We start from the raw sequence: 13,736 nt of genomic DNA, 5'->3' as shown, positions 1-13,736 counted from the left end.
GTAATTATGTACGCGTGGTACTGGTTTCGCAATTTCGCGAGGGCTGGGGTTGGGGCCGCACTGCTATGCTTGCTCGGAACATGCCAGGCGGTCTTGTTGTAGGTTACTCCGGGCGCGCTTGACGGTGTCCAGACGTTTAATAGCCGGACTGGAGAATTGCCTTGAAAGGCTACTTTGTACTTCCGCCGCGAGGGCCGCCGTATGCTCCTCCGTTTGGAGAGAGCGTTCGGTGTTTCCATTGACCGTAATGACTCCTCGAGGGCCTGGCATCTTGAGCTTGAGGTATGCGTAGTGCGACACCGCATTGAACTTTGCAAATGCGGTTCGTCCGAGCAGCGCGTGATAGCCACTGCGGAACGGGACTATGTCGAAGATTAACTCCTCGCTTCGGAAATTATCCGGGGATCCGAAGACCACTTCGAGTGTAACTGAGCCTGTACAGTTGGCCTCTACACCTGGTATGACGCCTTTAAAGGTCGTCTTTGTGGGTTTAATCCTTGAGGGATCTATGCCCATTTTTCATACTGTATCCTGATAAAGCAGGTTCAGGCTGCTGCCGCCGTCCATAAGGACTCTAGTGAGGTGAAATCCGTCAATGATTGGGTCTAGAACCAATGCGGCGAATCCGCCGTGGCGGATGCTAGTGGGGTGGTCCCTTCGATCAAAAGTGATCGGGCAGGAGGACCATGGGTTGAACTTTGGGGCGACTGGCTCCAACGCATATACGTCCCTGAGTGCACGCTTCCGTTCCCTTTTGGGGATGTGGGTTGCGTATATCATGTTCACCGTCCGCACTTGTGGGGGAAAGCCCTTCTGTCCCCTATTGTTCGGCGGCCGGGGCTCCTCCTCGTCATCGCTATGCAGCCCCTTGTCTCTGTTTTCGGCGCTTAACTTGCCTGCCTGCTTGAACACCCAACAATCCCTGTTGGTGTGATTGGCTGGTTTTTCGGGGGTGCCGTGTATCTGGCACAAGCGATCGAGTATTCGGTCCAAATTGGACGGGCCCGGAGTACTTCTTTTGAATGGCTTTTTCCGCTGACCGGGTTTGGAGCCTCGGAATCCGGCATTGACTGTCGTAACCACAGCATTGTCACCGTTAATGCGGCGCTTGTATTTGTTGCGACGCAACCTGCCATTGTTGTCCTTGGTATTCGAATTACCAGGGCTCTTGGTCATGTTATTACTACGAGCTAGCCAGCTGTCTTCTCCCGCGCAAAAGCGGGTCATGAGTGTTGTGAGGGCTGCCATGGATTTCGGCTTTTCCTGTCCTAGGTGCCGGGCAAGCCATTCGTCACGGATGTTATGTTTGAAGGCTACAAGGGCCTCTGCGTCTGGACAGTCGACTATTTGATTTTTCTTGGTTAGGAACCGTGTCCAGAATTGTCTGGCCGATTCCTCTGGCTGCTGAATGATGTGGCTTAGGTCATCGGCGTCTGGTGGTCGCACATAGGTGCCCTGGAAATTGTCAAGGAATGCGGCTTCTAGGTCCTCCCAGCAACCAATTGACTCTGCTGCAAGCTGTTAAGCCAATGCCGAGCTGGTCCTTTAAGCTTGAGTGGGAGGTATTTGATAGCGTGTAGATCATCACCGCGGGCCATGTGGATATGAAGGAGATAGTCCTCGATCCATACCGCAGGATCTGTTGTGCCATCGTATGATTCGATGTTTACGGGTTTAAAACCCTCGGGATTTGATGATCCATTACTTCATCTGTGAAGCATAGTGGGTGTGCGGCGCCTCTGTACTGGGCTATATCACGTCGTAGCTCAAATGAGCTTTGTCTGCTGTGTTCGGCCTGGCCGTATTTGCCATATCCGGCATGACGGTTATCGTCACGTGTCGTGGGGCGCCCACGCGATCCGTAGATCGATCTTGTTTGCCTTGCCTTTTCCTCCAACATGTCTCGCAGGTCTGGCGCATTTCCCCGTGCCTTGGTATTTTTGAGCGACGCCGGGGTGCGGCTTGAGTGGATGGCCGAGAGGCCTCTCTGTCGCGGCCACGAGGTGGCCGGTCGGCCGCGTCGTGCGCTGGTGATGTAGGTTTAGGTGCTTCCTCCTCTAATCGGGGTAGCAGCTTGCGCTTTGGGTAGCTCTTGGAGGGGTGTTCGAGTTCGTACTCTTCGGCCGCAAGGACTTCAGTCCATCTGTCGGCTAGCAAGTCTTGGTCAGCTCTAAGCTGCTGCTATTTTTTCTTGAGGCAGCTCGCCGTGGCCATAAGCCTGTGTTTGAAACGCTCTGGTTCGACGGGATCCTCAGGCACGACAAATTCGTCGTCGTCGAGGCTTGCCTCGTCTTCGGAGGGAGGCATGTAATTATCGTCCTCTACCTCTCTGTCTGCCGCTCTCTCATGAGGGCTGGCTTCTCCATCCTCCTGTGCTGAATCCTGCTGGAGGGGGTTGTCTTCGGCACTGTCCGGGGTGTTATTATCTCCCGTGCCGGAATCACCGTTTTTGCTTTGGCGGGATTTAGAGCGGCGCCGCTGACGCCGGCGCTTAGGCTGCTTCTTGGAGGGGTCATCCTCCGTTGTTCCATCGCCATTCCCTTCTTTTGGGGTGTCCACCATGTATATGTCATATGACGAGGTGGCCTTCCAGTGCCCTATAGGCGCTGGTTCTTCGTCGTCTCCTGCATCGGCATCCATACCGTCGATGTCTTCGGAGTCGAAGTCGAGCATGTCGGTTAAATCATCGACAGTGGCTACGAAGTGGGTGGTGGGTGGGCTTTGAATTTCTTCGTCGTCCGCATCCCAACCTTGCTGACCATAGTCCGGCCAGGGCTCTCCTGATAAAGAGAGAGACTTTAGTGAATTCAGAATGTCGCCGAAGGGCGAGTGCTGAAAGATGTCCGCGGCGGCGAACTCCATGATCGGCGCCCAATCGGGTTCGATCGGCAGGGGCGCGGAAGGTTCGGAGTCCGGAAAGGAGTCCGGCACCTGGGAGTCACGAGCTTCGTAAAGGACAAGGCTAGTGTTCGGCTCGATCGCCGTAGGGATTGCAGCCCCCGAGGCGGTGTCCAGCCACCCGTCCTCGATTGGCGCAGTCGGCTCCGAGCTAAGGGTCGGAGCGGACGCTGGGGCGGCCTCCTGGACACTGTTCGGCGGCAGAGCTAGATCATGCCCATCGTGACAGTGCGGCGCGCCCGGCTGTGGCTCGAATCCGTCGAAGATCAAGTCTCCGCGGATGTCGGCCGTGTAGTTCAAACTTCCAAATCTGACCTGATGGCCAGGGGCGTAGCTTTCGATCTGCTCCAGATGGCCAAGCGAATTGGCCCGCAGTGCAAAGCCGCCGAATACGAAGATCTGTCCGGGGAGAAAAGTCTCACCCTGGACCGCTTCGTTGTTGATGATCGGAGGAGCCATCGGGCCTAAAGATGACGACACAGAGGAACTCTCAATGAAAGCACCAATGTCGGTGTCAAAACCGGCGGATCTCGGGTAGGGGGTCCCGAACTGTGCGTCTAGGCGGATGGTAACAGGAGACAAGGGACACGATGTTTTTACCCAGGTTCGGGCCCTCTCGATGGAGGTAAAACCCTACTCCTGCTTGATTAATATTGATGATATGGGTAGTACAAGAGTAGATCTACCACGAGATCAGAGAGGCTAAACCCTAGAAGCTAGCCTATGGTATGATTGTTGTTCGTCCTACGGACTAAAACCCTCCGGTTTATATAGACACCGGAGAGGGCTAGGGTTACACAGAGTCGGTTACAATGGGAGGAGATCTACATATCCGTATCGCCAAGCTTGCCTTCCACGCCAAGGAAAGTCCCATCCGGACACGGGACGAAGTCTTCAATCTTGTATCTTCATAGTCCAGGAGTCCGGCCAAAGGTCATAGTCCGGTCATCCGGACACCCCCTAATCCGGGACTCCCTCAGATGGCACACCACCGATTCTGCCCAGTGGACGCATCGATGGAGTAGAGGATGGGGGCTGTCGGGCTATAATATTATGGAACAATAAAAAAATATAGATTACGTTGGAGACATATCAACGCTCGGTAACTATTGTGCCACTTCTTTATTTTCATTCTTTTTTGCGTTTTTGTCTAGCAGTCCCTTTTTGTGTCTGATATTTGATATCTTTTTATGACTAAAGTTTCAAAATGCCATGAGTTTTGATGACTTATGTTCTAGCTAGATTTTTTCAAATCTCAACTTGTAAGCACTGTAAAGTAAAAAACATGAGAATGTAACCTGCCATAACACGGAGAACCGTTTGTGCAGGACGTCTATGCACCCTTGTAGGATCTCCTAGTTCTCATGGCCTGCATGCCTACGTTCCAGGGGAGTGGGTTCTCTCTCCCTCGATATATATGCTTGATCTTTGTAAGAGAAATCATCAAGAAGAATTATTCTCTCCAACTAGAAAGGCCATCATGAACTACTCTCAAATAACATATTTGACCAAACATTGTATTCATTAATGACAATCAGGGTGTGGCTATAACGTTGAACTCTGTAGACTAACCCCCCCCCCCCCCTCCCCCCAAGATGGGGCCTCTCTCTGTGAAGACATAATGGGACTTGTTATCTGCTTTAGAAGAGCATCGGGTGAAGTGGAATAGAAGAACAACTAATAGGCGGCTAATTCCATCATGGCAAGGAAGGTTGCCCCAATGATTTGTGTAAAACTTGGTTTCATGTTTTTCCTCTTGTATTTATGATGTTGTGGCTGATGAGGCCTTGACTAGTTAATAAAGGCATGATTTGAATGCACTTAATATAGATTAGCATGTGTGTTCTTCAGCTAATGAGACTATGATCCGGAAGCCTTTGGAGTATCTTTTTAATAGGTGCTTCTATCTGTATGGAAAATTTTCTACTGAAAGTCCCGCAAAGTGTCCCCTTCCTCCACTCTGGAAAGATAAGATAGAGTTGGATGTGGAGCATGGTTGTACCAAAAATTTGCACATATATAAAAGCGGGATCTAAATTTGGTTGTGTGGTAGAGTTTTTCTTTCATCAACCCAACCATACCTAGTTGGCGAGCCAGCATGACAAGCGATAGCAGTCATGGAAGGGAGGCCGTACGAGCATCGGCTAGCCATGGTGATGAATAACACCAGTTTCTACTACCATCAAAGACCCGAAGTTTCACATCAAACAATGGTTTGCAACAGGTGAGATCAGCCACTACAGGACAAAGACGAAGATGGCCACATGTTCTCTTGCCCAGTTGGTGATTCAGGGTAGTCTAAATAACTATGTGGACTAGGAGTAGTATGATGTTCCAGCGATCATCGTTTGGAGCTGTAATTGGCGACCTTAATTAGCCCAGACTTTCATACCAATGCAAACATACCCAAGCCCAGAGATGCTCTTCACGTCGTCTCGCGAACCGACAGCTTTGTGATCCCTGGATGTGACCTCACAGACCATCCCCTCTGTTTTTCCCCTCCTCCGGCTACTGCTCGTGGAAGTGCCGTCGTACTCTTATAAGAAGGCCATGCTGAAATTTCAGACCGAAACAACATGTTTAATATGCCCAAATATGGTGATTGGCTACACTCTGGGTACAACAACTAACAACAAGACTTGCTTATAGAGAAAAACAAACAGAAGAAACAGCAAAACAAAGTCACTAGAGGACCAACCAACCAAGTATAGGTTTCATAAACAGCCCGTAGGCGGGGGCCAACACATCCACGACACTCTAGAATATGGACTTCACACTGACATCAACACACGACAACAGTTTTTCTTTCACAGGGTTACGAGCCCAAAGTTCCGACGCGAGAATATTCATCTAAGTTTTTACGCGCACCCTATAGTGCTAGACACCCTTTGAAAACGGCTACATCTTCCGAGACACATGGACCGCATAATGCAAGGGATTGCATGGGGCCAGGCTCTTCCCCCTTCACTTGCCGCTACTTAGGAGTCAGGACCACATGCCGCGATCTGCTCTTCGAGCTGCAACAAAATATGAATAATAGGTCAATGATTAAGAGAAGTACCTTCCGAAAAATGATTAAGATAAGTCTATGGCACATAATGGTGCTCAAGTCACATGGTTTCACTAATCACCATGTTACAAGTTAGCTAGTTTCTTATTTGGGTATTTGGTGAAGCTTAATTTAAGCTGGGAAACAGAGAATTTCTCCCACTTTTTTTAGCTACCCTATGCATCTACCGAACATGATGACAAAATTACCACATAATCATTTAACGGCTAAAGGAGACTTTTCGGTACCTCAAACTAAGTGCTCCAAATCTAAATGTCAAAAGAATTAGATTAAGGATTAAAGATTGTTCCCATTTCTCTATCTTAATATGACCAATCTATGGGTTATGAAACTAGTGGAAAGTTGGTATCAACATCCAACATTATGCACATACGGTGCTACCTGCATCACGATCTCCAACTCATGTCGCACAATATAGAACTCATTCCTAACAAGAGCCAATGACACGAGACACCTGAAATAATGCAAAATTACCACATTGTCAAATTCTGAAGAGGTTAACAGAACTGAGATGAAATGGTTCAAAAATTGTAACCCTATATTTGAAAAAAGAAAAATCTCTAGCCATATAGGAATTTAGTTGTGCTATAAACAAAAGTCTAGAGCCAATAAATTACAAGAGAACCATCAAAGAGTAGCATATTCAGATAGTGAACCGAGTAATATCAATAACGTGATTGCAGATGAAGTGAAAAAGCAAATCAGGATACTTCTTAACAATGTTAGATTGGTATATGAGCTGAAAATAACGACAGAAAAGACAACATGAGCTGTCAGGTTTACATAGAGTCATTGAAAAACAATGTTGGGAATAATTATTGTGTAGCAGTATTAAATAAGCTACTAAGTTCTGACCCTTGTTTGTATTGTATGGCATAGAAATTGCCGAAGTGCATGCAGGCGAGGTTCACTTGCTGTGCACCAACACTGAAACATGCAAAAAAAATGCAGATCAGGAAATTAGGAACTTATCAAACTTATTATAAACTGAGACGTCAACTCAATAATATTCTCAAGGAGCCATTTCCTATCATGATTGTCAACTCCATAAATTGTTTGATGAAGCAGAAAAAAAAACACCATTGCCGCTATGTGCAATAGCAGATCAGTAGTACCAGAAATATTTAGAAAACGACAAAGTTTTTCTTGCCGGACCATGAAATTGTCATGAATACCGACAATTCCGCTACACGAGACACAACTACAATGAGGTCTTCTAATTTTGGATATACGACACCCAAATGACGTCCATGACGTACACACCCTGCGCCTGACAAATCTGAATAGAAACAACACCGTTCCAATGGTGAAACATGGCCATTGGCATTATGTAGAATTGCAAATCATTAATACCAGCCATGCTTATAAAACGACAATTTTTTTCATTCTCAACCTAGAATAATGGAATTGCCCGAAGAACAGACATGATAGTAGAAACAAACGTTTGTAAAACTACAAAAATTCCCTCGCCAAGCTATACGATTTGATTAACATTGGGAAGAATACCAACAATTTCGTTACACGATATATGACTAAACTCAGCTCTTCTACCTATGGCTATACGACGCCTGTAAAACGACACAAACCTCAATTGTGTGGCCGTGTCGTGAGGTACACACCCCGTGCCGACACATCAAAATAAAAAACAACATCAAAGCCGTGGACAAACTAGAAAAAACACCATTAGAGATACATAGAATAGCAGATCATTAATACCAGAAAAAACCACCATTAGCAATACACAGAATAGCAGATCATTAATACCAAGACTATTCCAAAAATGCCAGCAATTTATCCTCATCATAACATTGATATTAATCGGGATACTGGTAACTCTGTTACACTAAACGCGACTAAACTTGATTCTTCTAATTACGCCTATGGGGTAGTGCAACCGACAAATAAGAATCCTTTGCCCCAGTATAAACAGATCTGAATCGCACGACATTGACGCAGCGGGCAAACAAACATAGAGTTAAAAATAAGCAGGTGGAAGAGAGAGAAATGGTTTATGATAGTCATCACCTGGAGGTGCACCGCATGAGCTGCTGCGTCAGGGCTTCCACCTCGTCAAAGTCCACTTCAGGCTCCTCCCTGCGATTTCCAGAGCAGATAATTAAGATGAGTCAGTTCCCGAGACAGAGAGCAGAGGGAGAGATGACAGAGGGCGTGGGGGCGGACATCAGGAGGTCGATGTCGTCGATGATCTCGGAGGCGTCGTAGATGAAGAGGCGGGAGACCTCGGCGGCGGTGCCCTCGTCCCGCAGCTCCTCGAATGTATCCTCGTCCACCACACCCTGCATCGACATCGACCACGCCAAAGCAAAGGCAAAGGCCAAGTTAGTCGTCCAGCCAAGCCAAAATCCAATACCACACGACTAGAGGGAGGGGAAGGGCCTCACATTGGTGTACATGCCGGCGATATGGGCGTTCAGCTGCGCCCTCAGTGCTGCGGCTGCCATGGCAAGGCGAGGAGAGGTCCGGCGGTCCGGGGGACTGAGCGGTGGAGACGGGGGAATTCGGCTGCGGATGCGGAGTGAACGAGGATGGATGGAGGAGCGGATGTTGTATAGCTGGGCTCACGAGGGTCTCTCACGTAGGCGTTTGGCAGCGAGTGCTCTACTAGCTGTACTGTGTTGTCGGCCGGGCGCCATTAGTTAGCTTGGCAACAGCCCGCTTGCGTACTGCGTGCGATGTATCATGCATGCATGCATGGAGCCACCGGTTGTGTGTCCACGTGTTCATGGAAGTGAGTGTCTGTTTCAACTTTTCCTTTCAAAAAAATTAATTTTAGTACCTCACAATCTTATCTTATATCTTATATCTTATCTTATATATATTTACTAATTGGAGGCACCAAACGAGGCATCACGTTAATCCTACAAAACTAACAAAAATAACCATCTGATCTCAGTATAAAATATCTACAGCCGTTGGATGAAATCACTAAGAGAGTCCTAGCAAATTATCCCACACGTACGTCTCCTTACAAGAAAAATAGTTCTTTGTATGGAACCCAAATAAAAAGGGTCACGTTAATCCTATAAAACTAATAAAATTAACCATCAGATATCAGTATGAAATATCTGCAGCCGTTAGATGAAATCCCTGAGAGTCCTAGCAAATTATCTCACAGGTACGTCTCCTTACAAGAAAAAAAAGAGGTCTTCGTATGGAAACCCAAAGAAAAAACAGGTTTCCCCGCATGGCCGCATCTCTTCTGCCAGCGCCGCTCCTCCTCCTCCGCCGCCTCTCCATGTTCTCCTATATACTGCAAGGTACGATCCCTAATGCAGTCCATCTAGAAGAAAATGAACCAATTCAATCTCTACTCATTGCCCTTCCACTCGAGTTTTGATATCTCTGAAAGATTTAGGAATTGTTGCCACACTTGGGCTTTTCCATTGCATGTCAATATATAGACAAATTTACAATCCTAACCATAAATGGGAGATCACAACAATGTCGATTCTCCTCGATTTAGGGGATAAGGAGATATGTCACGATACGTAACATATTAGTCTAACACTCCCCCACAGTCACAACAGGAGGAGAACGGACGTTGAGACTGGACCGAAAATCCAAAAACAACGGCGACGGAAGACCCTTCGTCAAGATGTCGGCGAACTGTCGTGACGAGGGAACATGAAGCACACGGACCTGACCCATGGCAACACGATCGCGAACGAAGTGGAGATCGATCTCGATGTGTTTGGTACGCTGATGTTGCACTGGGTTCGTGGACATGTAGACGGCGCTGACGTTGTCGCAGAAGACGATCGTCGCAGGAGGAGATGGTCGATGAAGTTCCTAGAGAAGTTGCCGAAGCCAACTCACCTCAGCCACGGCGTTTGCCACGGCACGGTACTCGGCTTCAGCACTCGAACGCGAGACTGTGTGTTGCCGCTTGGAGGACCAAGAGATGAGGTTATCTCCAAGGTAAACACAGAATCCTAACGTTGACCGCCGAGTGTCGGGGCAGCCGGCCCAGTCGGCGTCGGTGTAGGCGATCATGGAGCTTGGTGAAGTCGAGTAGAGCTGAAGGCCATGAGAGAGCGTGCCCTTGACATAGCGCAAGATGCGCTTGATGGCGGCGAGGTGTTGCTCACGCGGGTCGTGCATATGAAGGCAAACATGTTGAACGACATACGCGATGTCTGGGCGCATAAAAGTGAGGTATTGAAGAGCGCCGACAAGACTCTGGTACTCCGTGGGATCGGCCACTGAAGGACCGGCAGTAGCAGCGAGCTTCGGTGATGTATCAACAGGTGTCGTGGCCGACTTGCAAGCAGTCATGTCGGCCCTGTCCAGAATCTCCGTGGCGTACTTAGCTTGCAAAAGATGCATGCCGGAGGAGTCGCGGGTAACCGCGATGCCGAGGAAGTAGTGGAGGATGCCCATGTCCGTCATGGCGAACTCGGCGTGGAGAGAGGACGTGATCATGTCGAACAAGCGAGTCGACGAGGCGGTGAGGACGATGTCGTCCACATAGAGTAGGAGGAAGGCCGTGCCTTCCGCACACCGGAGGACGAAGAACAAAGTGTCTGAGCGTGAGCATATGAAGCCGGTTGAAGTGGTGAAAGCAGTGAAGCGTTGGTACCACGCACGAGGAGCCTGCTTGAGACCGTAGAGTGAACGGTTCAGCCGACAGACGTGGTCGGGGCAACTGGAGTCGATGAAGCCAGTGGGTTGACGACAGTAGACAACCTCAGCAAGAGTGCCATGCAGAAAGGCGTTCTTGATGTCGAGCTGATGAGTCTCCCAATTAAGAGAGAGCGCGATGGAGAAGATGACACGCACGGTGGCTGGTTTGACAAACGGGTTGAGTGTCTCGTCGAAGTCGACACCTGGCTCCTGAGAGAAACCTCGAAGCACCCAACGAGCTTTATAGCGATCGAGGGAGCCATTGGGCTTGAGCTTGTGGCAAAAAACCCACTTGCCGGAGACGTTGTTAGCATCCCGAGGAGGAGGCACAAGATCCCAAGTGTTGTTGCTGAGGAGAGCGCGGTACTCCGCAGTCATAGCATCGAGCCAGTTGGGATCCTTGAGAGCTGGACAGGCGGAGGTGGGAACCGGTGAGTACCTGCTGACAGACGAAACATGCAGGTTAAGCCGCTTGCGAGGCCCCTTGTGGATGCCGGAGGTGTTGCGCGTGCGATGAGTGTGTGCAGGAGGGGCGCCCAGTGAGGGAGGTCCAGGTGGTGAGGGTGGTGCAGGTGGTGAGGGAGGGGCGGGAGGAGGGAGGGTGGTGGGGTGGGTGGAGGGGTAGTAATCGGAAGGGGTGGGACAACTATGGGTAGGTTGTCGTCGGCGGCAAGAAAGTCGTACGTGGCGGCGTTGGTAGGCTGTGGGGAGGCAAAGGGAAAGGTCATCTTATCGAATGCGACGTGACGAGAGATGATGATGTGGTGGGTAGTGAGGTCCATGCACCTATATCCCTTATGATGAGAGGAATAGCCAAGAAAAACGCAAGCACTCGAACGCAGCGACAGTTTATGTGGCATAGTGTAGGCGGTGTTGGGATAGCATAGGCAGCCGAAGACGCGTAGTGACGAGTAATCGGGATGGGTGTTGTGAAGGGCAAAGTATGGAGAGGGGCCGCTAATTGTTTTTGTAGGAAGACGGTTAAGGACGTGAGTGGCGGTGTGAAGTGCTTCGGCCCAATAACGAGGTGGTAGGCTAGCCTGAAATAAGAGAGAATGCACAATGTCATTGACAGTGCGAATAATGCATTCAGCTTTACCATTTTGTTGGGATGTGTATGGGCAAGACAAGCGAATGTGAATGTTGTGCGTGGCGGCGAGAGAGTGAAGTTTGTTATTGTCGAACTCACGACCGTTGTCACATTCTATGGACACGAGAGATAAGCCAAACTGAGTGTGAGCGAACGCGCGAAAAGCGGAGAGCGAGGCGTAAGCATCAGATTTTTGGTGAAGCGGAACAGTCCATAGAAAATGAGTGAAATCATCAAGAATGACTAAAAAATATTTATCGCCAGAAACACTCAAGATCGGTGAAGTCCAAAGATCATAATGGACTAACTCGAATGGACGAGTTGTACGAGTAGTGGAAGAGGAAAAAGGTAAACGTACATGACATCCTAGTTGACAAGCATGACATAAAGTGGTTTGATTTATTTGTCTAATACAAGGAAGAGAAATATGTTGCGAGAGGCGACTATAGGCATCATGGCCGGGGTGACCGAGGCGACGGTGCCACACGTCATGAGGGGCGGTGAGCGTGGCGAGGGTGCGAGGAGGCGGAGGACATGTGAACGTGTAGAGCTCCCATATACTATTGCACCGAAGGATCTCGCGCCGGGAATGAAGGTCCTTCACAGAGAAACCAAAAGGGTCAAAAGCGACGATGCAATGATTATCAGTAGTGAATTGACGAACGGAAATAAGGTTTTTGATAATGTTAGGTGTGACTAAGACATGACGTAAATGAAGAGGTCTATTGGGAAAGAGGGAGGGAAGGGAGGAATGACCGGATGTGGTGACGGGAACGGTGGAACCGTCGCCGACCACCACGTGACGATATATAGGATGGGGAGAAAGAGATGATAAGATACCGGCATCGGAGGAGAGGTGGGCGGTCGCGCCGCTATCCATGACCCACTCAGGATAGGGTTGATGCAACGTCATGTTGGTGAACTGTTGAGCGAGAGCGGCGGTGTCCCATGATGGTGTCGGCGTCGGTGTTGTGGCGTAGGGCAGCACGGCACCGAACAGAGCTGCGCTATGGCCACCGTAGGGCGCGCCGAGAGAAGCCGGGGGAGCGGCCATGTAGGCGTGGGCGCGTGATCCCAGACCCCGTCCAAGGATGTCGCCGGTGCTGTTGGGGTGCGACTGCATGGGCCACATCTGGATGGCTCCTGTCCAAGGGTTGAATGGAGTGGGCATTGGAGGAGCACCGCCGCCGGAGGACGACCCGCCGCCGCTGGGAGGAGCAGGGACTGGTCCTTTGGCGGTGTAGAAGGCGGAGGCTAAGGTGTTGGTGGAGCGCCGGGAAGTCTTCATCTCGTGGAGCAGCAGCATGTTGCGGAAGTTGAGGAAGGTAGGGAACGGCGTGAGGAGGGGGCGATGTCGGCAACGCTGTCGAAGCGCTCGTGAAGGCCCTTGATGACGTTGGTGATGAGCTCGGGGTCGGATACGGGGGCACCGACCTCGGCAAGAGCGTCAGCCACCGTCTTTTGCAGGTGAAGATACTCGGTGATGGACCGATCCTCCTGCTTGATGTTGTGGAACTCCTCGGCGAGATAAATCTCGCGGCTCTTTTGGTTGTCGTTGAAGAGAGCGAGGACGGAGGTCCAGACCTTGTAGGCCGTGGTGGTGGCAGGGTCGGTGGGCATGACGACGTCGACGATGTCCATGGCCATGGAGCCGTAGAGCCAGCGGAGCACCAAGACGTCGAGGCGGCGCCATGTTGGATCGGTGGAGGGCGTCTCGGCGGTGAGGTGGTCCTCAAGGGCGTAGGTGGTGACAGCGATGTTGAATAAGGTCCTCCACTTGGGGAAGACGGCGCTCTTGAACTCGAGGACGATGGGGACGAGAGAGCGGACGCTTGGGATGGCGGTGGCCTGCACCCAGAGGGCGGCGTTGGGATGGGGAGCAGGTGGTTCGGAGGGCGTCATGGGAGGGGAGGGGAGGGAGGTGTTGGCCGGCGGCACGGGAACAGGGTCGACGGCGCTAGGGTTGGAGGGAGCGGAAGCGAGAGGATTTTCTTAGGCTGATACCATGAAAGATTTAGGAATTGTTGCCACACT

The 13,736-nt window shown here is 50.2% G+C and overlaps 1 protein-coding gene across 1 annotated transcript; it reads right to left on the bottom strand.

The window, feature by feature from the left end:
- Positions 1 to 5,747: 5,747 nt before the first annotated feature.
- LOC123094179 (histidine-containing phosphotransfer protein 2-like) lies at positions 5,748 to 8,564 on the bottom strand. Its single transcript, XM_044516236.1, has 6 exons — positions 8,371 to 8,564; positions 8,150 to 8,265; positions 7,994 to 8,062; positions 6,824 to 6,895; positions 6,350 to 6,422; positions 5,748 to 5,915 (listed from the first exon to the last, which is right to left on the bottom strand). Exons 1-6 carry the CDS (start codon positions 8,428 to 8,430, stop codon positions 5,877 to 5,879), a joined length of 429 nt encoding a protein of 142 aa, XP_044372171.1. The 5' UTR covers positions 8,431 to 8,564; the 3' UTR covers positions 5,748 to 5,876.
- Positions 8,565 to 13,736: the final 5,172 nt, after the last annotated feature.

This window comes from Triticum aestivum, chromosome 4B, assembly GCF_018294505.1.
Source record: "Triticum aestivum cultivar Chinese Spring chromosome 4B, IWGSC CS RefSeq v2.1, whole genome shotgun sequence".
Classification (NCBI taxonomy): domain Eukaryota; kingdom Viridiplantae; phylum Streptophyta; class Magnoliopsida; order Poales; family Poaceae; genus Triticum; species Triticum aestivum.
Note: the sequence above shows the minus strand (reverse complement) of the source record. Positions and strands in the feature narration are given on the sequence as shown.

Bases quoted from the DNA above. Each gene is read 5' to 3' on its own strand.
- LOC123094179 (XM_044516236.1), bottom strand. From the start codon at position 8,430: ATGGCAGCCGCAGCACTGAGGGCGCAGCTGAACGCCCATATCGCCGGC. The intron at 6,896-7,993 runs GTGATGACTATC...TGCATGTTTCAG, and splicing joins CTCATGCGGTGCACCTCCAG to TGTTGGTGCACAGCAAGTGA. The intron at 6,423-6,823 runs GTCAGAACTTAG...GCATTATTTCAG, and splicing joins GCCATACAATACAAACAAGG to GTGTCTCGTGTCATTGGCTC.